The following is a 22690-nucleotide window of genomic DNA, read 5'->3' on the forward strand; positions in this document are numbered from 1 at the left end:
GAATACCACGGCTGGGAGACGGCCTTCCAGATTTACTCAGACCTAGGGTAGGGAAACAGACCTAGACAAAGAAAGAGATATTCCCGGGGAATCAGGCCAGTCTCTGCAGACTCTGGACAGAGGTGGGACGGCACCTCGGAGGGGAGGGAGAGGTGGCTGGTTCCGGTCTGACGGCCCCTCTCTCCGCGAACTGAAGCGGAAAGCAAGAGGGCTCTCAGGGGCCAGCGGTGTCTGGGCCGGGCGGGTCGAACGCCCAGGGCACTGCGCCCCGCATATGCCGCTCCTGCAAGGAAAAGCTCTGGGTGCGTATGCGGCTTGTCACTTCCTGGGTGCGCAGCGTGAGCCCGAAAATGTCCTCGTGATAGCGTTGCTGATCCTGGCGGGGGGAAAGAGGGCGGGAGATCAAAACCCAAGTCGGAGTTGCCAGCGGGAGTGGGGGCGGCCCCCGGCCCCGCCCCTCCGCACCCGCAGCACGCCGATGACGTCGCCGGCCTCATCCAGCTCCATGTCGCCCTCTGTCGCCAGGATGCGCTGCACTGTCTGCAGGACGCTGGTTGCCATGGTGACATCGCCGCAGACAAACATGTGGCCCCGCTCGAGGCACAGCACGCGGTGCACCTCAGCAGCCAGCTCCGTCCGCAGGATGTCCTGCACGTAGGTCTGAGGGGAGGCGGGGTCAGGGGCAGACCCCGGCGGGGCACCAGGCAGGGAAGGGCAGGCCCCGGGGAGAGCGGGCAGGGCGGGTCCTGGGTGCGGGAAAGATACCCAGCGCACCCGGTGGGGCCTTGGTGCGCTGGGGTGGGGTCTCAAGGGACGGAGACAAGTAAGGGGCGGGGCATGGGTGAGGGTGGGTGAGACCCAAAGGGGCCTTGGCGCGAGGGTGGAGCCGAGTGGGGGCGGGCGTCTGAGCGCCACCGGGTCGAGCGGAGGGTGCGCACTGCAGGGGGCGGGGCCGGCCTGGGCCTGGGCCTAGGCGCCCCGGGTTACCCCTGCCCCCTCAGGGTCTCGCACCTTAGGGCTGTTGGGTTCCCGGGAGAAGGCGGTGAGGACGCGGCCAAACACCCCGCGCTGCTGGGCATCCTGCACCTCCTCGCGGTAGAGATGGTCGAGCTGGGAGCACCGGCAGCCGAACACCAAGGTCATGGGGGCAGGCTGCAGCCCTGCAAGCATCACTGCGGCTTGGGAGAGCCCCCCAACCCCCTCCTGAGGACACAGCCCTAGCTGGCCCTCCCACTGGCTACCCTCACCCAGGCTGAGGGGCCCACCCTTTACGGCAGAAACAACCACTCGGCAGTTTGGCCTCTAGGAGGGTTGGGATACTTTCACAGAGATCCTGCCTGACGCTGATTTACAGAGAAGCCGAAGGTCACAGGAGATGGTGACTTCCCTCTGGTGGCATGGCCAGTAGTGACGCTGTGCTACGCCTGGGGCTTCTGACTCCATGCCCTTTGTACCATCCAACACTGCAGTCTGAGACTGCCTGGCCCCTTCCCTGCTCTAAGCCCATATTCTCCCACACCTTCAGTTCCTGCCCTCTACACCTTCCTCTTAGTCACAAGCTCCCTTCTTTTGATTTACCAGCTCCCCTGGGCACCCCATGCCCAAACTGAACACCCTGTAGCTTCCTTGGGTCTCAGACACACCTAAGTGACCTCTGACACAGTCCAGAGTCCACCTGGGGCATATCTGTCTTCTGAGCCCCAGCCCCATCTCCTCCAGACATCCGGGTTCCCTTTGTTGTTAATCCAATCCAACACTACTTTGTGCTGGGCACCAGGAAGCCAGACCAACAGGGCACTGCCCTTGGCTCTAGGCCCCCGACCCCCTGGTCTAATAAAATTCTTTTCACCTTTGTGGCCCTGTTCCTTGCCCTCTTTCCTACCTGGTTCCTGCCTTCTAGCCCCCTGCTCTTTTGTGCCCCTAAGTTGTGTGACTCCCTCCTGCCTTCCAGTCATTCCCTTGGGCCCCAGCCTCACCTTTGCTCTCGATGTCATGTAGCCGCTCCTGCCAAAATCCCCGGAAGGGGGCGATGCCAGTGCCCGGGCCCACGAGGATGCAGGGCAAGCTGGGATCAGGCGGTAGCCGGAAGGAGGGAGCCCTAGCCAAGAAACCCTCCATCAGGCCCACTTGGTTTCCCCACATCCCCCATTCTTATCAGCCTCAGCAGGGTTGGGAGAGGAGAACTCAACTTCCACTGAAAATGAGTTAATGCTTGTGTCTAGCTCAGAGTAAACGCAAAGTGTTTAATAAAAGAACTCTGCTGATTGGCAGAAACTTCCTGGACCTGTGGTTTCTGGAGGTTGGGTCAAAGGAAATAAAGCTTAAATTTAAATTGAAGAATGTTTTGGTGTCTCAGTTCAGGAGATATAGAAAGTATGGGGGAGGGAAGGACAGACAGCCTTTTAGTTCATCATGGGTTCGCTGAGTGTCTTTGTTTTAAACCATAGCCTCGACATTGGCATTTGGTTTGTACCCACTAGATTGGCAGTTTATCTGTAATTTAGCCTGCTGGATGGGTTTGGGGCACTAGGCCTAGCTGGTACCATCCTGGGAACACTTCTTTGTCCCACCTGAGACTTCCAGCTCCTGGGTGCTGGATGGGGCAATTCTGAACACAGCAGGAGGGAGGGGTACCCTGAGATCCTTCCCTTTCCTCCAGTGCTCAGTGTTACTGTGGTAACCTAACCAGTTCTCCCCAGACTAAATGCAGATGGGGCACAGTTCCCAAGCACCCTGCCTGCCAACATCAGACTGACCCCAGAGATGTAGGGAGGGACACCGTACACCGTCTAAAAGCAACAGGGCCTGCTGGATCGAATCCCAGCCCCGTCTCTGGGAACTGCAGTTTCAAGATAGGACCCTAAGTCCAAATTAGTGAAAGTCCCCAAACTTAGCCAGAGTTGTGAAGTGGGTGCCCCGTCCTGGATATGTTAAGTGGGGCGTCCCTGCTCCCAATCACACCTTCACCAAAGCTTCTACCCTCACCCTGTGCAACTGCCTGCCGATCCCTCCACCTGTCCTCGGCCATCCGTGACGCACTCTGCCACCCCTGCTTGGACAGACGCTCTCTTCCTGGTGCCCCGCCGGCCCCCCTCCCCGCAGTGCTCACTTACCCCCTGATGAAGCAGGGTACGGGGTCTCCAGCCTTGAGTTGGCTCAGCCACGTGGAGCAGACTCCATAGTGCAGGGGACCCAGCCCATCTAGGGGGTTGGGGACGGAGGGGGCCGGTGAGGGGTCCATCCCGGGGTCACGGTGTGGTCCTGGCCCTGCCCCTGCTTCCCAGCCTCACCTTGGGTCCTGTATGCCAGCACAGCTACTGTGAGGTGGATCTCTCCTGGATGGGTGCTGGGTGCTGAGCTGACCGAGTAGTACCGGGGCTGGAGCAGGGGCAGCTGGGTGAGAAGCAGTGGGGCAGGCAGTGCCACGGATGGAAACTGCTCGAGCACCTCCAGCAGGGTGGGGCAGCGGAACCACTTCCACTCCTCGTAGCGCCGGGGGTCCTGGTGGGGGCAGGGGGCGGTGAGCTTGGAACCTGCTAGCCCGCCTGATGACCTCCCTTCTTGACCCCTCCGGAGCTGAGCCTCCTGGGGTTTCTCCCCGCTCAGTAGTTCAGGCCAACAGACATTTCTTGAGCACCTTCTCCGTGCTTTTTTTTTTTCATCCTTTTGGCTGTGCTGTGTGGCCTGTGGGACCTTAGTTCCCCAACCAGGGATTGAACCCACGCCCCCTGCTGTGGAAGCGCAGAGTCTTAACCACTGGGCCGCCAGGGAAGTCCCCTCCGTGCTTCTTTAAGGCGAGAGAATTCAGAGATGAGCAGGAACTCCAGAGCTGGGTCTTAGAGCCCCAGCACGATAGCCAGGTGGGCTCCCCTCCTGGCCCGTCCTGCCTCACCGGCCCCTGCTCCCCACTGGGGTGGCCCCCACCTGGCTGAGGGTCTCGAGCTCTTGCTGTTCACTGGGCTCTTCAGCCAGGGTGCTGAGCAGACGAAGAAGTTGAGGGCTGGGCGGGGAGGTGATGTCCAGGAAAAAGGTGAGAGCCTGGCGCAGCGTACACGGGGGCAGCCGGGGGTCCCGCACCCAGCCGGGAGGAGGGCCACCTGGGGGCGGCACAGGGAGCTCTGAGGGAGGGGCCGAGACGGAATTGCATTGCCTGGGGAGCACAGGGGGACTAACCACCTCACGGTGTCTTATCAGAGGCCTGGCCCTCGAACAGTGGTGGTGGGCCTATATGGGCAGCCCCTGTGAGTGTGAGTGTGTGTGTGTGTGTTTGAGGGCCCCTGCTGGACTGGGGTGGTCTGGGCTCCTGCTTTTCCCCACCCAGCTTGTTTGAACTCCAGGAACTGGTGTAGCATAAGGTAGACCTGATGCCAGCTACAGAGCGGGCTAGGCTGTCGGGGGTGGGGGGAGTGGGGAAGCCTTTGAAAGGAGCCCAGAGGGAGGGGTGGCCTTCCGCGGGAGGGGGGGGTGTCAGGGAGTTCTGAGAAGGGAGCCGCCCTCAGTGGACCTTCCAGCAACAAGGCCAGCCCGTCAGGAGGTGGCACAGCGCCTGTGAGTGGAGATGGCCCCCTTCCACCAGATCCTGAACCTGAGGGGACCCTGGGGACCAGAGGGATGGAGCCCCTCACCTGGGCTGCCCTTCTCCAGTTGCTCCACTGCCACAGACTCGGTGGGTGGCGGCGGGTCCTCCACGCGGCTCATCAGCGCCTCCACGAGCCCCGGCCGGTTGGGCGGGCAGATGCCTATGTGGTCCCCCGGCTGGTACTGGAGCCCCTCCTGGCTTCCAGTGTCCAGGCGCACCAGGATCGTGGCCCGGCTGGGGGTGGGGAGAGGGGGCAGTTATAGGAGGGCTGGGCAGGAGGGGGGCGGAGCCAGGGTCTGGGGCGCGAGGGGCGGGGGCCGGCGTGGTGGGGCCGATTGGTCCTCCTCACGTGGACTTGCTGCTTTGTAGGTTTTCCACCAAGAGGACTGTGGCCTGGAACATCTTCCGCCTGTGCACGTGGATCAGGCCTGCGGGGCGGGGGACAGATGAGACAGAGCCGGAGCCGGGGACCCTGGCCTGGCCCCTGAGTGAGTCGGTCCCGGGCCCAGGGGGAGCTGGGGGTCCAGCAGAGTCAGGGTGAAATCAGGGCCGCACCTGGCAGCAGCTGGAGGCCCTCGGCCTGGGCGCTCAGCCGGTACCTCTGGCGTTTCCAGCTCCGTTTGGGGCTGAAGATGTCCTGGGCCGCGGCCTGGGCATCCTCCCCCACGCAGAACGTCTCACAGGAGGCCTGGGGGGTGAGGAGGTGAGGGCTGAGGCCCTCTGGCCACCAGGGAGGGCCTGGCGGCGAGCAGCTCAGCGGCGCTGATGCGGGAGATGGAGCTGGGCCTGCTGGGGCCCCAGTCGCCACCTCCCATTCCTGGGGCTGCCGGAGCAGAGGCGCCCGTCTCAGGCTCGCACCTGTGGGACAGGCAGCCCCGGGGGCAGGAGGGAGAGTGGAACCGAAACGGAGGCTGAGACTGATGGCATCGTGTCCTTCAGCCCATTTCGTGTCTTGGCCGCTGTGTTAGCTATTCCTTTGCATGTATTTTTGTCACATCCGCTCGTTAGTTAACCTGGTGAATGTTAATCTTGTGTCCCAAGGAACACAGAGCTTGGCACCGGAAGCTTCGGCGAACGCATCTACGCGTTCAGACCTGTGTTCACATTCTCACTCCTAGACTTAACAGCTTGCAGGCCTCCTTCTCCCTGTCTTTACACCTCCTTAGGGTCTGCTGAAGATAATGACATGCTTCTATAAAGCCCTTAGGTGCTCCTGGAGTGGGCACAGAATTCCGGTGGCCTTGGGAGGGGTCTCCGGCTGGTCTGTCTTCCCCCGCACTGCACACCAGGGGCTAGAGGGGGCCCCTGGGGCAGGACCCCTGGGAGGGTGTGTATCCTATTTGTTTCTGCTCAGGTGCAAGCCTGGCGAGCCGCTAGGCCGGCCATCAGCTTGAAATCTAGGGCTCACCCATGACAGGCTGCTCCCACCCGTATCACCAGTGCTGTTAATCTTTCTTTTGTGTGTGTAAAGTCTTATATCTCTTCCTTCCTTCCCTGGCCCCCTCCCTTCCTTCCTACCCCCACTGCTCCCACCCTGCTTAGCTCAGAGCCTTCCTGCTCTGGCTGGATGCTCCTCCCGTTGGCCCTGTGTCTCTAAAGTGGTGTCCCCAGGCCTCATGCCCTCTCCTCCCTTCTCCTGTCCCACTCCCAGCTTCCTGCCGAGTCCCTTGTCTGGATTCTTTAGTCTTGTTTCCCATTCCCCCTTCTTCTCCCCAGCAAACACTGCACCTGTGCTGGCCGGCCCTCCTGCTGGGATGCCCGCCTCCTTCCCATCAGTCCAGACCCGCTGAGCTCAAGCCTGGGGACCTTGGCGGGGCCAGCGCTGCCCTGGAGCAGTGTTAGGACTGCGAGAAGGAGGCCCGTTCAGCTCCAGGCGTGATCCGCAGACCAGGCAGAGCTGCTCTGGAGGAAGCCCAGGCTTGGGAATTCATGGCCCTGGGCTGGCCCCTCCTGTACTCCCCTAGCCTAGGACCCCCTCCAGTCCAGGCGCGGCCCCAAACCTGCCTAGCCTCTGACTTCCTGTAGTTCCTCAGCTTCAGCCCTCGCCTCTGACTAACCCTCTCTTGATCCTTCCCTTCTCCCTCCATCCTGCCCTGCACCCCTCCCTCTGTGCCCATGGGGGAGGGGGCGGGCAGCCCGTGCCTGCCTGAGGCTGCGGCCTGCGCCTGCGGAGGCCCTAGCTGCTCCACCCGTGCTGTCAGGGCCATGTCGTCCCTCACCACTCGGGACTCAGCCAGAAGGGCTGGCGGTGCTGTGGCAAAACGAGGGTGGATTTTGGAGGAACAGGACGGGGCCAGAGAACCCAACGAGTCCGGGCATCGGGGAGGACCCCGCCTCCGTAGGTATGGCAGGTCTTGGGAGCAGATGTCCAGGCTGGAGTGACTCAGAATTCGGGGGGCAGGGTGGCAGGAGCGAGACGTCGGGAAGGGCCCGGGGGCTCACCTGGAAGGCAGCCTGGGCCCAGCCACGGAAGGCCTCCTCCTGGCCGCACAGCTCATCGCCCTGGCCCAGCTGAAGCAGCCGCTCCCCTCCCAGCTCTTCCAGCCGCGTGTCCACCGCACGAGCAAAGGCGCAGAAATGGGGGTACGCCCGGGAGCCCAGCCCAAACACACAGAACCTGGAGTGCAGGGAGCCGTCAGCGGAGGCCACCTCGTCCCCCGCTCCCCGGGGCCCAGGCAGCTTCCCTCCCCCGTGGCTCCCCTAGCCGAGCCTCCCCGGACCTGAGGGTCCCCAGCGCCCCTGCGCTGTCGGTGTTACTGGACTCCTTCCTCTTCCGCCGCCAGGAGGACACCAGCGGGTCTGAGCAGGAGACGCTGTTGAAGCGGATTTTGTAACTCCTGCAAGAGAGGAGGGAGACGGGGTGTCACAGGGGACTGGAGACCAGGCGGGGCCCAGACGCGGCCAGGGGACAGCCTCAGGGTCTCCGGAACGGGCTTGGGATCAGGGCTGCGGCCCCAGGGGGTCTCTGAGCCTCCAGGCCCTGCCTCCCCTCCTGTCTCTGAAGGAGACCTCAGGACTGACGGCCCCTTAGAGCCCCGGGGCCTGGAGTTGGGGGGTCGCAAGGAAGAGGGTGTCCTGAGGCCCCGCTCAGCTGTCCTCCAGCTTGTTGGGAAAATGAGTGCGGAGCCGTGGGAGAACTCTTTAGACCTCCTTTCCTTTCCTTGTTTTTTTTTTTTGCGGTACGCGGGCCTCTCACTGTTGTGGCCTCTCCCGCCGCGGAGCACAGGCTCCGGACGCGCAGGCTCAGCGGCCATGGCTCACTGGCCCAGCCGCTCCGCGACATGTGGGATCCTCCTAGACCGGGGCACGAACCCATGTCCCCTGCATCGGCAGACGGACTCTCAACCCCTGCGCTACCAGGGAAGCCCCCTCCTTTCCTTTTGTGTCTCCAGATGCCTCCCTGTCCCCCCGCCCCCAAAACTCCCATCCTACTCACTTGTGTTGCTCTGGCCGAGGGGAGCTGTTGTAGGGGCCCGACATCTCCATCAGGGCTGCCGCAAAACTCTGGCGAGGGCAAACGTTGGCATCACGATTAGTTTTGTTTTATTTCAAACTATACAAAATTTCATTCTACACTGGACTGGCCCTTGTTATTATTATTTATGACCTTAAATTTTAATTTGTTTTGAACATTTCAAAAGAGAGGTATTGGCTTTTTGAAAACATTACAGAAGCGTGTAAAGTAATAAAAGAGAAACTCTACCCTTCCCTTCCCTCCAGTCTCATCCCCCAAGGCATGTGTACCATGGACAGATGTTAAACTTTCTATAGTTTATTTTTTAAAGTAAAAATGGGATCATATTATGTTTACCTGCTTTTTGTCAATAACCTATCATGGATATCCTTCCAGGTCAACACACCAAGATTGACCTCATTCTTTTTTTTTTTTTGGCCGTACTATGCGGCTTGTGGGATCTTAGTTTCCTGGCCAGGGATCAAACCCGGGTCCCCTGCAGTGGAAGCACAGAGTCCTAACCACTGGACTGCCAGGGAAGTCCCAGACCTCATTCTTTCGAATGATTACACAGCATCCCATCATTTGTAGGTACCATGGAGACTTCCCCCTGCCTGGGGATATCTGGATGGTCTAGGCACAATGCTGGAACACTCATATACGCCTGTTTCCTCCTTTGCATATTTCAGTAGGGTAGTCCTTAGAAGTGGAACTGCTGAGTCAGAGGGTTTAAAAGCTTGGTGGCGTGGTCAGATGGTCCTGTAGCATCAGGATAGAGGAATGCTCTTTCCTCAGTCCTGTCCACACTGGATGTGACCAGTCCAATCTGATAGGTGGGAAATGGCTCTCAGTCTCCCTGCATTGCCTTGATCCCTAGTGGCACTGATATCTTCTAGAAAGCTGGGCCGTATCATATGCTGCCACGGAAATAGCTTAGAACCACACACGACAATCTTTACACGGGAAAAACCAAAACGCGGCAAGGCCACCATATCCTAGGGTTAACTGTAGACGCATTTAGACGGTGAGCCTACAGGTTCACCGTAATTAGCATGGACTACCTTAATTTTATTTCTCGAACACTTTCTTGAAGTGTGATGTACATACAGAAAAGCACCCACGTTATAAATGCACAGCTTTACAGATTTGCGTAAACTGAACCTACCTGTGTAATCAGCATCCCATCAAGAAACGTCACCAGCGTCCTAGAAGTCACCTTGGTGTCACCCCACCCCAGTTACTCCCCACCCCCTCTCTGGGGTAACCACCCGGTCTCCTGATTAAAAGCCCACGGAATTGTTCTGCCTCTTCCTGAAGCTGATACAAAGTGAGTCCCACGGTCTGATTCTTTCGTGTCTGGCTTCTTTTCCTCTGCATGATGTTTGAGATTCATCTGTTTTGTTGGGTGTGGTTGTATTTTGTTGTGTGTGGTTGTATTTTGTTCACCCTCATGGCTGCACGGCATTTCAATAGACCACAATGTATTTATCCGTTCTACGGCTGAGAGTCATTTGAACTGTTTCCAGCGCGGGGATATCATGAACAGTGCTGCTCTAAATATTCTTGTTTGTGTTGTTAGTAAATATATACCATTTTCTGTAGGGCAAATTCCTAGGTTTGCTCCCTTTAGAAGCATTTGAGGTAGAATGTACACACGTTGAAACGCACGGAACTTAAGGGTGCAGTTCAATCGGTTTGGCTGTACGGTAGTTTCATTAAAAAAAAAAAAAAAAAGTTAAACATAACATCTACCCACTGACCTAGCAGTCCCACTCCTAGGTATTTATCCAAGAGAAATGAAAACATAAGGCCACAAAAGCCTTGTATAGAAATGTTCATAACAGCTCTATTCACAATAGCCAAGCGCTGGCAACGGCCCAGGTGTCCGTCAGCAGAGAAGGAGAGAAATAAACTGTCCACGCCATGGGCGTGGCTCAGCCATGGAGAGGAACGAGCCACTGAGTCACTCAGCAGCGAGGTGAACCTCCAAAGCGGGGGGCAGTGTAAGAAGCCAGAATACCGTGCTCCCCTCTCCATGATGTTCTAGACCAGGCGACAGGAATCGGGACGGTGGTCGCCTTTGGTGGGGAGACTGAGAGGTGGATTGACTTGGGGAGTTGACAAGGGGGACTTTCTAAGTGATGGAAGTGTTCTCTGGCTTGATGGGGTTGTGGGTCACATGGAGGTAACTATTACTTTTATACTAAAAAAAACGTAGTGACTCTAGTTTCTTTAAAAGGGAGATCAGAAGCAGGGCTGAATGGGCAGCGAGGCAGGGGAGAAGGCTTCCACGAGCATTCTGCTCTAGGGGACTTGAGGAGGTACTTAGCGCTAAGAAGGCATTTAGAAACAGAAGCAGATAGGGGCTCCAGAAATGAATGTTCCTGGGGACGGCCAGAGACAGAGCAGCAGGAAGGACAGTGATTAACAGTAAAGGATTCAGTGGTGGGACTCCAGTTTATTCCTTTCAAGATTTGTTCAGAAAGTGAAGTTTCCTAATCTCTGTTGGCATCTGAGCAGTGCTCTTTTCTTTTGTTAAGAGAAGAAGAAATGACAAAGCTGAGATCTCGCTTTAAGTGCCGTCTTTCCCATTTGTCAGTGCCTGGCCAGCCAGGAGGTGCCTTCCGTGTATTAAACACTTGCTCTGATAACGGAAATGACCTGGGGACCCAGCTAAGCAGGTGTGTCTGTGTGTGTGTGTGTGTGGGCAGCCGCAAGGGTGGGCCTGGAGTGTGGCTTGTGTAGGCCCTTGGGTCCCAGCAGACTGTCCACACTCCTACTCTCACGGCATCTTCGCTTTCCATCATGGGGTTGGGGGTCCTGCCCAGCCATTCCAATTCTGAGTCTCCCTTCGTTCCCAGCGGCCCCTTTCCTGGCAGGCCTCACCTCTCCATTCTCTGGGGGATCACCGTTCCCAAAGGTGCTGGTCACCACCAACACCAGCGTCTCGTGCTCCAGGGACACCACGTCATACTCATCCATGCACAGGACCTGTGGGCAAGGAGAAGACCATGTCCTGGGGACCTGTGCTGCGCTGCTCTGGTTCTTTTTATTCTAGTCCTCCCGGCAGGGCAAGATTCAGGCCCCGACTCGATCCCTGAATCCCTGAGGATCCCGGGGTTCCTCGTGGGCCCTGCCTTGTGACCCTCTTCTGTTCTCCAGGCTGTGTCTGAAGGTGGGGGCAGAACCCCCCTTCTTTTCAGATCCCTGCCCTCTGGGCTCAGTCCTACCCGAGGGTCGAAGGCCTTCCGGAAGAGCCTCCCCAGCTGCTGTGCGTAGCTCTGGGCCCGGCCGGTCTCGGAGGCGTACAGAATCGTCGCCTTCACTCGCTTCGCCATCACGGTGCCCATGAGTGAGGCAGAGATCTTCACCGCACTGTGGGCAAGGGTGGGGTGAAGGGGTCCCGGGCGCACAGAGACGGGGCCTCCCCAGGTGCGTGACCCAAGCAAGGTCTTGGTGGGTGTGGAGGGGTGGAGTGTCCAGACCACTGCTGGCGATGGGGGGAGGGTCTGGGTATGTGGGAGGGAGGGCAGCACTCCCAGGGAACCTACTTGGCCACTTCCTTAAAGGTCTTCTTCCTGGTGATGCCGGTGCCCTTGGCTGTGCTCCCCTTCCAGGGGTCTGGCTACAGGGAAGCGATGGGGGGGCGGGAGTGGAGGGAGAGGTAAGGAGAGAGAACAGAAGGTTGGAGGCCCCTGGGGCTGCTCAGTCAGAGCTGGCATGGTGGGCAAGAGCCAGTGGGGTGGGCACCTGGTAGCGGAAAGCGGGGGACAGGACATAGTTGACCATCTCCTGATGGAAGACTGGGGTGAGGCTGCCCGAGATGGGGGGCACGATCCAGGCCCAGTCGGCAGGGCAGCCCCCCCTGGCCTTCTGCTCGTTCTCCAGGTGCTTCATGAAGGAGGCCGTGGCAGCGTGGTGGTCCACGATGGTCACTTTGGCAAGCTGGGGTGAGGGACGGGCTTAGACTCAGCCCACGGACCCTGCGCTTCTGTCACCCCAAACCTAACATCTCCCGTCTTCCCTGAACCAGTGTCGCCCCTAACTGCGGCACGCGTGGTCAGCAGGCAAAAGGAGCTCCAGTCTGTGCTCTCGGTATGCCTCCCACACCCAAAGAGCCGAAACTCTCGAGACCACATAGAAGTACTCAGCAGGCACTAGTTTCCTCCAATGGCAATGCTCAGCATGCCCTCGTCCTGGAATTAGAGTTTCCGGAATCCAGTGGGTCCCACCAACTGCAATAGCCAGTATGCCCTGGGGGCCAGAATTACCGAGCATGCACTAATCAGCTAGGTTCCCATAATTACAGCGCCTGGGACTACAGGCCCGGCGCGCCCCGTGGCGCTCAGACTCGGGAACTCCTTCCAGCTTTCTCTGACCCCCGGCCCAGTCTCTAAGTGCCTCCCTCTCTTCCAGCCCCGATCCCTTGTGCTCCTGGCCAGTCGGGGCCTGTGTACCTGGTAACTGTGCAGCACAGCCAAGTTGATTTCCACGGCTGCCTTGTCTTTCCACAGGGATGAGGTGGTCCGGGTATCCAGGTCCATGCAGACGGCCACGTCCTGAGAGCAGGGGTGCGCGGCAGTGGTTGGCAGGGGGCGGGGGAGGGTGGGTGGAGAACATCTTTGTCTCCAGCTCGTGAGTGGAAGGGGTGAGGGCGGGTGGGTAGCCAGCAGGAGGCCTGAGTGCTTCACTTGGGGCTGATTCAGGTTCCTGCCTGCAAAGGCTCCACAGGGCAGAGAGGGACCCTGGGGCCGGCCACATCTCAGCCCCGGGCCTTCATTTCTCATCTCTAAAACGGGTTTTACCATGTTTTGAGTCAAAATATGTTTTGAGAAACTGACGAAAGTTACAGTTACAGCTCCTGTCCCCAGAAAAACCACTGCATCTTCACACGCAGGTACATACCGCCCTTTGCCCTGACCTTGGTGCTTCCAGAGCCCTCCTCTGCAGTTCTAGGTCGGGAGGCCGACCGGACCTGACCTTGTTCAGATTCTCCGTGTTGCCGACATCCTATACGTGCCCCCAAGGCCCCCGCCCCACAGGTCCTCACCTCCAGGATGTTGTAGCGGTGGGGATCACACAGGTCCCGCATGCCAATCTCCGTGCTCATGTACCAGCCGCTGAAGGGGGCTGCAGGGAACTCCAGGCCCCCAATTTCCAGCAGCATGTTGGACACTGCTGGGAGGGCGTACCAGCGCAGGCCCAGGGCCGAGAACCACTCCAGCCTGGGGGCGTGAGGGCGTGGGATCAGCCCTGTGGAGCCTTGCCTACCGGGCCAGCCCCTGGGCAGCCCTCTCCTCCACCCGTCCCGGCCCCTCTCGTGCTCACGTGGGGTGCTCCAGGGGGACCTCGAGGACCAGTTCGGGGGGCAGAACAAAGAGCTCTGGAGCCTCATCTGGGGTCTGGAGCAGCAGGGGCAGCACATCAAAGCGGCCGTTTCCTGGGGTCCAGCCGTGCTGGATGCAGAGCTGCGGGCAGAGGGGCCGGAGATGGGAATGAGGGGCCCAACCTTGTGCCCTCCTCAGGGACCTGCTTCTTTGGCATCTCCCGTCCTTCGTCTCAGTGAGGTCTCCTCTCCCTGCTGCGCTGACCGCTCTTTGACTGGACCCTTTGGCCTCCTCCCAGAGCCCTCGGGCTGGCCTCCCCGTTTCCACCTGCCCACGCCCACCTCGGTGATCTCCACGTTGGCTGGGTCCCCCCTCACGGAGCCGTCCTGCTGCCTGTAGCCCGCGTAGCGCACCAGTTGGCTGTTCCAGATGCGGAAGTCTCCGCGGCCCGGAGCGCGCTGGGGGAACACCGTGATGGCCGAACTGACGTGGGGACGAGAGCTGGTCAGAGCCCAAGTTCACTGCCTGTGCCTGGGGGAGGGGGTGGGGTCTCGAGCAGGGCGGGGGGCACTCACCGGAGGTTGCCCCGGTTGGTGGCGTACTTGACGTGGTTGCAGATGTAGGTGAACATCTCCTGTGCAGAGCTGCAATCCCGCGCGTCAAACACCTGAGCCATCCGAGGCAGGGAGACAGGAGGGAGACAGGGGTCTTGAGTATCAGCCCCAGGAGAAGGCAAGGACGCGGGGCAGGGACTAGTGACCTTGTCTGCAGCCTTCGAAGGCTGCGGGGGGCGGGTCACAGGCTGTGAACCATGGTTCTTTCTCCTCTCGGGAGCCTCCCTGACCATTTGCACCCACACTGACCCTTCCTGCCCTGCACCCCACACACCCGGCGTAGTCTGGCCTGTTCCTTATCTGCTCGCCGGGGCAAGTGTCTCCCCATCCCTACGGAAGCTGACTCGGCACCTGGTACAGAGGAGGGACCCAGTCACTGTCAAACTGATGATCGGGCCAGGGCACCAAATGATGGGGATGCCGCCTGGGGGTGTGGGTGGCGAGTTCCCCATTTCTCATGGTGCTCAAGCAAAAGCAGGTGACCCCCGCCAGTCTTCTGACTCTCCTTGAGCACACTGATGATGGGAAGGGGGGTGGCTGCAGTAGGGGGCCCCCGGGGACTCTGCCCATCCTGACATTCCGAAGCAAGGAGGAGTCATCCTGACTGGGGGGGTGGAGGTCCCAGCAAGGGGCTGGGAGGTCCCTTTCCTGCTTCAGGGAGGAGGGGACTCGTGTTGGTGATAGGGGCAGCGGTGACAGTGGCTGGCCTGGGGCCAACAGCGGGGTCAAATACGGAACCTCTGGTGGGTTCAGAGTTGAGCTGGAGCTTTGAACAACTTAAAGCGTTTTGTTAAGTGTCAGACAGGATTGTTCTGATTTTATTTGAGCCTCCTTTGGGATTTACTCCGCACATGGCTTTCTTCCAAATTCTCTGGTGTCCGGTTACAACTAAGGAGGCCAAGGTCACGGATCCAGTTCCCCTGTGGGTCAGCTCGCTTCTGGTAGAGCCGGGCCACAGGCTGTTCCAGTAGCCCACGGGAGCTTGAGTCATATAGCGGGGTGTGTGAAGGAGGGTGTGAGGCCCAGGCTCCGGGGGACTGGGAGGGAGCAGTGTGTTTGGGGTGAGGACGCTGGGCTGGGCAAGCAGGGGCCTTTTTTTTTTTTTTTTTTGCGGTACGCGGGCCTCTCACTGTTGTGGCCTCTCTCGCCGCGGAGCACAGTCTCCGGACGCGCAGGCTCAGCGGCCATGGCTCATGGGCTCAGCCGCTCCGCGGCATGTGGGATCCTCCCGGACCGGGGCACGAACTCGTGTCCCCTGCATCAGCAGGCGGACTCCCAGCCACTGCGCCACTAGGGAAGCCCGGGGGCCTTTTTTGGAAGACTGCTCTTGTTGCTCTGACCGTACCCCCCCGGGATCACCGCTCAGCTGTCCTCACCTACTCAGTGCGTCCCTCTGTCCATCTGGGTGATTCTCCCCCCGAGACAGCCAAGGCGCTGCTATGGGGCTTAACGACCAGGTGGTAGCTGCTGGGCTGTGGGCTCCCCTGGGGTAGAGGGAATGGGCGGGGTCTCCCCACTGCTTGGGAACCCCCCGGGAAGCCTCAGGAGCCGTCGCACCCCATGTTTTCCTCTCCTGTGTCCCCCTATCCCCACACTGGGTGCTGGCTAGCCAGCCACACCTGCAGCTTCCCCCACTGGATCCGGCCCACGCAGCGGGGGGCGTTGCGCCAGGCCTGCTTGGCCCCGAACACCAGCTCGCTCTCACGAAGCTGGTAGGTGCCTGTGGCCGCCACCTCGGCTTCCACTTCCTGAAGCCGCTCCTTGTGAGCCTGGGAGCCGCTCCTGGGGAGGAGAGGGGAGCAAGAGGAAGCCGTGGGCGGGGGAGGGCCCCCCGGCTTGGTGAGGGTTTGGCGAGGGTGGCGGTGTTGAGCTCCGGCCCCACGTGGTACCGGGATGGGGGGAATGCGAGGGGCCCCGGGGGAAGGGCCACCTGCCTCTAGGTCTCAGCAGGACCAGGGCCGAGGGTGGGCTGCGGGTCTCGGGGGAGGGCTTACCTCTTGATGGAGCTGTAGTACTGGTTGATGAAGTCCCTGGCCTGGCTCAGCAGCTGCTCAGGGGGCGGAGGGCCCTGGGAGGGTCGGCTCTGCAGTTTCCGTGGAAACACCAGGGAGCCCAGGCAGCGTCTGGGGGTGCAGGGCCCGTCCTGGGTCGGGGTGGGGGGTGGTGGCCGAGAGAGCAGGGAGCATCAGATCAGGACCAGATCGGGGCTGGGGGGCAGGGCCTGGAGGCAGAGTCTGGGGCAGAGGGAGGGAGGGTCCCGGGAGGTGTGCGTTGGGCCCCCCCCCAAGACTGGAAATAGCCGGGAGGTTGGGCTGAGTTAGGGAGGCTGAGAGTGCACGTTCCTTAGCTGGTCAGGCTCTTCCCGGTCTCCTCTCCCTTTGAGGGGACGGGCCTCAGCCATGTTGACCTTGACTTGGGAGATGGGGGGCTCCAGGCCTTACCTGCTGTGACTGCGCGCACAGAGTGTCGTAGGTGATGCTCCCCGCCTCCCAGTTCTTCACGCGAGGGAACTTGGGCCCCTCTGGAGGCCGGGTTAGCTGGGGGCTGTTGGGAGCCGGGCTGGGGTCATGGGAGAGAAGTGTGTGACCCTTTGGACGTGCCCCAGAGACCCCTCCGCCAGCACTGAGCGTCCAGTGATTGCCTGCTTGCTTGCCACGTGCTAGCTCACCCTTCTTCCCAGCCCTTGCCACAGCCTTGGAAGGTAAGCAATGTTGCACCCCGTTTACAGGTGAGAGATCTGAGGCTCAGCGAAGTGAAGGATCTCGCCAAGGGCCGCACGGGCAGAGCTGCCGCTTCTCCACCCAGGCCCCCCGCACTCCTCTGGACGCTCAGCCAGACCCTGGGCTCCCGGGGCTGCGGTGCTGGGATCCTGAGGCCCTGGCCCAAGGCCGGGTCCCCATCCCCACTGCCTCCTCTGGACGTGGGGTGTCCAGCCCCCTGAGGTTGAGATGAGCCCGGCCTGGAGGGGACGGAGCCCCAGGAAGCCCCGGCAGGGATTCCTCAGCCCAGATTTCCCTCCGGCCTCAGAGGCCTTATCACTTCCTCCCAGGGCTGCCAGCCCAGCCTCGGGGAGGAAGGGAGGGACGCAGGCCTCCCGCGCGCCTGTGCGGCCAGGCCCCCGGCCCCTTCGCCCTTCCGCGCAGAGCTGCCTGCAGCCCGGCCACCCCGGCTGGCCTGTCACCCCACCTGGCCTCGGGCTGCGTCCTTACTCTCTCCAGGGACCTCTGCCCCAGGGGCGCCCCTGCTGGGGTCTGGGGCTGCAGGGTCCGTTTGGGGGTTGATGGCCAGTGGGAGGAGGGGTCTGGAGCAGGGGAAAAGGGCCTAGCAGCTCTCTCTTCACAGTTCCTCCCGAGGGCCTCAGTCTCTCCCCCGTCCTCTCAGTCCCTTGTACCTACCTCTCCCCAGCTCCTTTCCACTCCTGTTAAATAATCATGGCTGTCTGTCGGTCTTGCCGTGAACTAGAAACTTAACAGCAACTCCATGGGGTCAAGTACTGCTATCTCCATATTTTGCATAAACGGAGGCTCAGAGAGGTTAGGTAACTTGCTCAAAGTCGAACAGCTCTTGGCAGCAGAGCAGCATTCAAACCCTGGCCATTCGCACCTGGTGAGCTGGCACCCTCACCCCCGACCTTCACCTGTCGCCTGCCGGCCTGGATCCCGGCCTCTTGTCTGAGCCTCCCTGACCACCTTGTTCTGTCCACGCTGACAGTCGTTTGGGTGGGCGACCTGGCCCTCCTGCCTGGGCTGCAGGCTCCAGCCCTTCCAAGCTGGGCCTTTAGGCCTTGACCTGCCCCCCTGCCGCCTGTTCCCAGCCTCCGCAGCCCTCACCTGTGGTCTGGCGCGGGCGGGGGTGCGGGTGCTGGTGCCCGGCTGGGCTCGGGCGCTGGGGAGGCCGGGCCCTGTTTGCTGCACAGCCCGAGGCCCAGCCCTAGCCCCAGGCCGCAGGGTGGCCCGGGCTCCTGGCCCACGCTCTTCAAGTTGCCCATGTCGGCTTCGGCCGCGTCTGCTCTGTGGCTCCCGGCACAGCCTCAGCCTTTTCCTTAGGAAGGGGAGGGGGCAGTGGGAGGGGGCTCTCCACTGCTGGCCCTCGCCCCGCCCCTGTCCCACACACAATGGGACAGGAACAAGCCCGGCTGGGAGGCTCGAAAGCCTCGGCTCCATGCCCGCAGGCCCGGAGGGTGGAGGGCCGGACGCCTGGGTTCCGCTCTGAGGACGAGGGAAGATAAGTGGGAACCCAGGTGCTGGCAGACCCCTGGGGCCCGAGTGCAGGAGCTGGGGTGCAGGGGGACGGTGGGGTGGGCTAGCCAGAGCGCCAGCAAGACCCTTCTGTGGTATCTGACCAGAGGGCAGGTCTTCCACCTCACCCTTGCTGGCCTTGCCCTGAGGGGTCAGACAGAAGGGGGGCACTGGGGCAGTGGCTGGCGATGAGTCCCTGCTCTTAGTGACCACAGGGACCTCTAGGGTCACCCCGGTGCCCTCCTTCACCACCTTCCCTACATCTAAGGGCTCCTGGACCCCTACCTTTGAGTCTTTGGGGGTTCTTGGGGGTACAGGCTCAGCAAGGATACCGTGACCCTTTGTCCTTGGGTCTGGCATTAGGGTATCCCTTTCCATCCCAGCCCCAATTTCCTGGAACCCCCGCCCCCTGTGACTCAAGTGGGGGACACAAAAGGGCAGGAAGCTACCACCCAGGGCCTCCACGCCCACCCTGTCATACCGTGACGCATGCTTCCCTGGGGGAGGTCGGTCAGCAGGCAGACCCAGCAGTCAGGGCTGGGGCAGAGACTGACCACTGGGGAAATCTTGGGGCCCTAGCAAGAGCGGGGTGGGGGTGGTGGGGGTGAAGGGAAACTAAATTCCCAGAATGCAAGTGGTACACATGGGCACTCTTCAGGCACCTCAAGGAGTAGTGCATGCTGGGGTTTGTAGTTCTAAGCCATCTAGGGGCTGGAGAAAGGCCGTGAGCTGGGGTTTCTGGGTCTACAGGGATCCAAGCCTGGCGGATTTGAGACCACAGAGACTAAGAGAAACTGTGAGAAAGAAACGGAAGTTGAGAGACTGGGATAGGCAGAGACAGGGAGAGGCAGACCGGCAGACAAACAAACATGTAGATTTGTGTTGGCTGGACTACTTTGAAAAGCAGTGGAGGATATGATTGGTGTGGGCCTGGGTGGGGGGCGGGCAGGCGGACCAGCCGGAAGGAACGGGCCGTGCTGGGAGCTCTGGGATCACACCAAGAAGGTGGGGTCTGCCAGTTTGGAGGCAGGAGGGTGAGGGGGCTTTGTAGACACGGACAAGCCTGAGCTCCTGGGCTTCCAGAAAACTTTGCTGCCCCTCCGTCAGCCAAGGGGCAGGTGAAATGTGGAAGCACAGGGCCTGTGCTCATCCCGGCCTTTGCCCGCCATGGCCCTGGAGCCCAAGGCCCCACCCCGCTCGCCTTCCTTTCTCAGGGAGGCAGGAGATGGGAGCCAGGCGCCTAGCTCTCAGGTACTCTTCCCCGCCATGGCTGAGGCGCTGAGGCAGACAGACCCCACTTCTGGCTCCCATGCAGCCACCACCTAACACGCACGTGACTGAGAATGACTCCTTTTTCCGGATTCCAGTTAATGGAGCTGTGGCTGGCCTCCCCTGGGACAAGGTGGCAACAAGCATCAGGTGCTGAAGTCTTCACGACCTCTCGCCTGCAGCACTGACCATAGCCCTTCCCTGTGGACTCCGGACCTTGGGGTCTCCCCTCCCATCCGCGCTCCACACTACGGCCAGATTCATCTCGAAATCAGGGCTAACGTCATGCTTTGGCTCCCCCTGAGACCTTCAAATCAAGGTCAACACACTGGCCCAGCCCTCAATTTCCCAGATGTGCTACCCATACCCTCTGTTCTAGACAAATGGGCTTCCTCACAGATTCTCAAACTGTCCTTGTGTTTTCCTGCCCCTGGGCCATTGCTTATGCTGCCCCCTCCTCCTCTCCCTTAGCCTTCTGACTAAAGGAGAGCTTTCTTTTCCTTCCTCATGGCCCAGCCTTGGCAGCCCAGGAGGACCTGCTGCAGGAGATGCAGGTATAACGCCCTCAGACTCTGCCCAGCAGCCAACCCAAGACCACATGCTCCCCCAAGGCTTCAGAAAGTCCCTGAGCCCCCGAGGTACATGGGCTCACGTCGCTGCCCACCAGGGGCCTCTCCAGGTGGTCTTCCTGCGGCGTTCCTGTTGGCCTGATGAGACCATCTCAGGGCTCCCTGTGGTCTGAGGCTGTTCCCATCCGGTCCTCCCCCCACCCCTCCTTTCACAGGTGTCAGACCTGCATCCTGTTCCAGAGGCGTTCCCTCCCTCCCCGTTATCTTTCGCAGGCATGAATCTCCTATGCTTCCAATTCCTTCTTGGTGTACTTCCTGGAGGATCTGACCAGCACACGGCCCCGCTATGTTTCCTCTGTGAGGCCTTCCTCCAGCCCCCTTCTCCAGGCTCCCCGGGCCACGGGAATATCTCTTGCTCTGGTTCCTCCCAGCGGCGGTTCTCGGGCAGCTTGCCCTGTCCGATTTCTCTTCCAGATGAACTTGTGTGCTCTGGAAGCACAGGGCAAGTTCTGCTCATTTGCTCTCCTCGGGCCTGCATCTCCTCCACCAAGCAGGTGTTTTGTGAACATCGGCTTGTTCAGCTGCAGATGTGTGCAGCCCCCCGGGGGCCCGCAACTGTGTTCCAGGGGCAGTTGGAGAGGGGCCGCTGAGAAGGGAGTCAGCAAGGCTGGCGGGTCGCGGTGGGCAGAAGGCACGGGGTGGGCTGGTGAAGGAGGCAAGAGGGGCCCTTCTCTGGCCACAGAGAGGCTGGGGACAGTTCAGTGCAGCTGCACTGATGGCGGGGACCAGGGGGCCCTGAAATTTCTGTGGGGATCTGGGTAGAGGGAGCCACAGCAGGGATTTTAGGAAGACAGGGAGAGAAAGTAGAGCTAGAGAATCAGAGGCGAGGCTCTTACCACAAGGAGGTTTCCCTTTGGCCGCTTTTCCTGGAGTTTTGGCGGGCGCTGCCCCGTGTGTCTTAACTTTCATCAAAACGGACTCTGGCATGCCCGACGGTTTTTGACTCTTCCACCTCTGGGATGGGGCCTTTCCCATCCTTCCCCAGGCCCTGCCTTTCTCTTTGCCAGCCATCCCCACTGGGCATTAAGGCTCAGCGGCTGACTGCTCTTCTTAGCTATTGCATTTTAAAGAATAGCTGCTGGACTTCCCTGTTGGTCCAGTGGTTAAGACTCCGCCCTTCCACTGCAGGGGGTGCAGGGTTCTATCCCTGGTCAGGGAACTGAGGGGAACTAAGATCCCACATGCCGCATGGCCAGAAAAAAAAAAAAAAGTAATTGCTGAAAAAACAATAACTTCAAAACCCGCAGAGTTGAAGTTTCCACCGGTAGGAAAGAATTTTAAATTAATTAATTAACTTTTTCTTAGCCACACTGCACGGCTTTCAGGATCTCAGTTCCCCGACCAGGAATCAAACCTGGGCGCCGCAGTGAAAGCACTGGGTCCTAACCACTGGACTGCCAGGGAATTCCCAAGAATTTTAATTTCAAATTATGGTATTTCAAGCTGGAATCTGTTGAAAGGAATCCAGCAGAGGATCTGTTTGGGAATCCAGCCCTTCGGTCTCTGACAGTGGCGGTGTTTTCTGCCACTGCGGGGGCGGGGGGCAGCCCAACCCCCAGCCCCAGTCCCATCAGTCCTGGTCCGGGAGGGTGACAGACGTTCTGTGGGTGAGTAGCCAGGCCCTTGGCCCTTCCTGCCCCCTCAGAAGGCAATAAGCCTTGCTCCTGACTTCCCTCTTGGAGCAGGAAGCTGCGCAGGGCTTGGGGGATGCGCTGACCTTGGGGGAGGGAAGGGCCTGGCTCCTGGGGTGTGTGCAGGGGCTGTGGAAGGTGGCGGGTGGAGGGGGAAGGAGCGGAAGGCCCTTGCTCTTTATAGCCCAACCCGGGGTTGTTCAGTGTGAGCTGGAAGTGCCCCACCCTCCCCACTATGAACAGCTTCCTTCCTGCCTGCTGGCAAGCCTGGGTGGGAAGCCGAGGGAAGGGAGGCCAGGAAGCAGGCAGAGGGGAGTGGGGTAGCCCTCTGTGGCCCAGGGAGGCCCCTGTCCTCCTCAGGATGTAACTCCTGTTGGGAGCAGAGAGGTTTGCTGAGCTTCCAGACTGCAAGGCGGAGGCTGGGTGTTTGGGGAGGGGCTTTGGACAGGGTCTGGGGTGTTCAGGGCTCAGGCTTCGGGAGACGTTGCCTGTTGGAAAGGGGCTCCTGGCTGGCACTGGGGCAGCGTCAATCAGCCCGGCCTTTCTTGAGGAAGCCACATGGGGGCAGCAGAGAGCTGGAGACAAGAGATTGGAGCAGAGGCCCGAGCTCAGACACCCAGACCCTCAGACAATGAGACCCAGCGTGCTGGAGGGACAGTGGTGTGTGCCTCTGGCCCAGCTCGGGTGGTGGGTCCACGCTACCCCTCTGGGACCCTGAAGTGGTTCGTTTGCGTAAGCCTGAAGTTCCTGATGATGACTCTGACCAGCCCACCCCCAGACCTTCCCTTGGGAACCCCCTGCTTCTGCACAGACCCCAGGGGTGTGGTGAGTTGAAAGCGCGGGGAGCACGTCCAGCGGGGCCCGGGGTGTGGGCAGCAGGTGCCCCCTGGCTCCCGTGAGAGGATGCAGTTCTGGCAGCTGCTGGGGAGTCGTGGTTAGGGTTAGGGTG

The 22690-nt window shown here is 60.4% G+C and overlaps 2 protein-coding genes across 2 annotated transcripts in view; one reads left to right on the forward strand and one right to left on the reverse strand.

Moving 5' to 3' along the window:
- TMEM176B (transmembrane protein 176B) overlaps positions 1-22690 on the forward strand; it is a 179031-nt gene that overhangs the window by 32055 nt on the left and 124286 nt on the right. The window lies entirely within an intron of this gene.
- NOS3 (nitric oxide synthase 3) lies at positions 4-18016 on the reverse strand. Its single transcript, XM_004281185.4, has 26 exons — positions 17805-18016; positions 16416-16533; positions 15969-16117; positions 15594-15756; positions 13936-14027; positions 13702-13843; positions 13362-13501; positions 13084-13258; positions 12491-12592; positions 11784-11978; positions 11585-11658; positions 11264-11408; positions 10920-11024; positions 8016-8083; positions 7300-7416; positions 7022-7196; positions 5135-5267; positions 4929-5007; positions 4626-4813; positions 3925-4097; positions 3291-3501; positions 3114-3201; positions 1977-2098; positions 1012-1160; positions 466-660; positions 4-376 (listed from the first exon to the last, which is right to left on the reverse strand). Exons 1-26 carry the CDS (start codon positions 17960-17962, stop codon positions 215-217), a joined length of 3618 nt encoding a protein of 1205 aa, XP_004281233.1. The 5' UTR covers positions 17963-18016; the 3' UTR covers positions 4-214.

This window comes from Orcinus orca, chromosome 9 (genome assembly GCF_937001465.1).
Source record: "Orcinus orca chromosome 9, mOrcOrc1.1, whole genome shotgun sequence".
NCBI lineage: Eukaryota > Metazoa > Chordata > Mammalia > Artiodactyla > Delphinidae > Orcinus > Orcinus orca.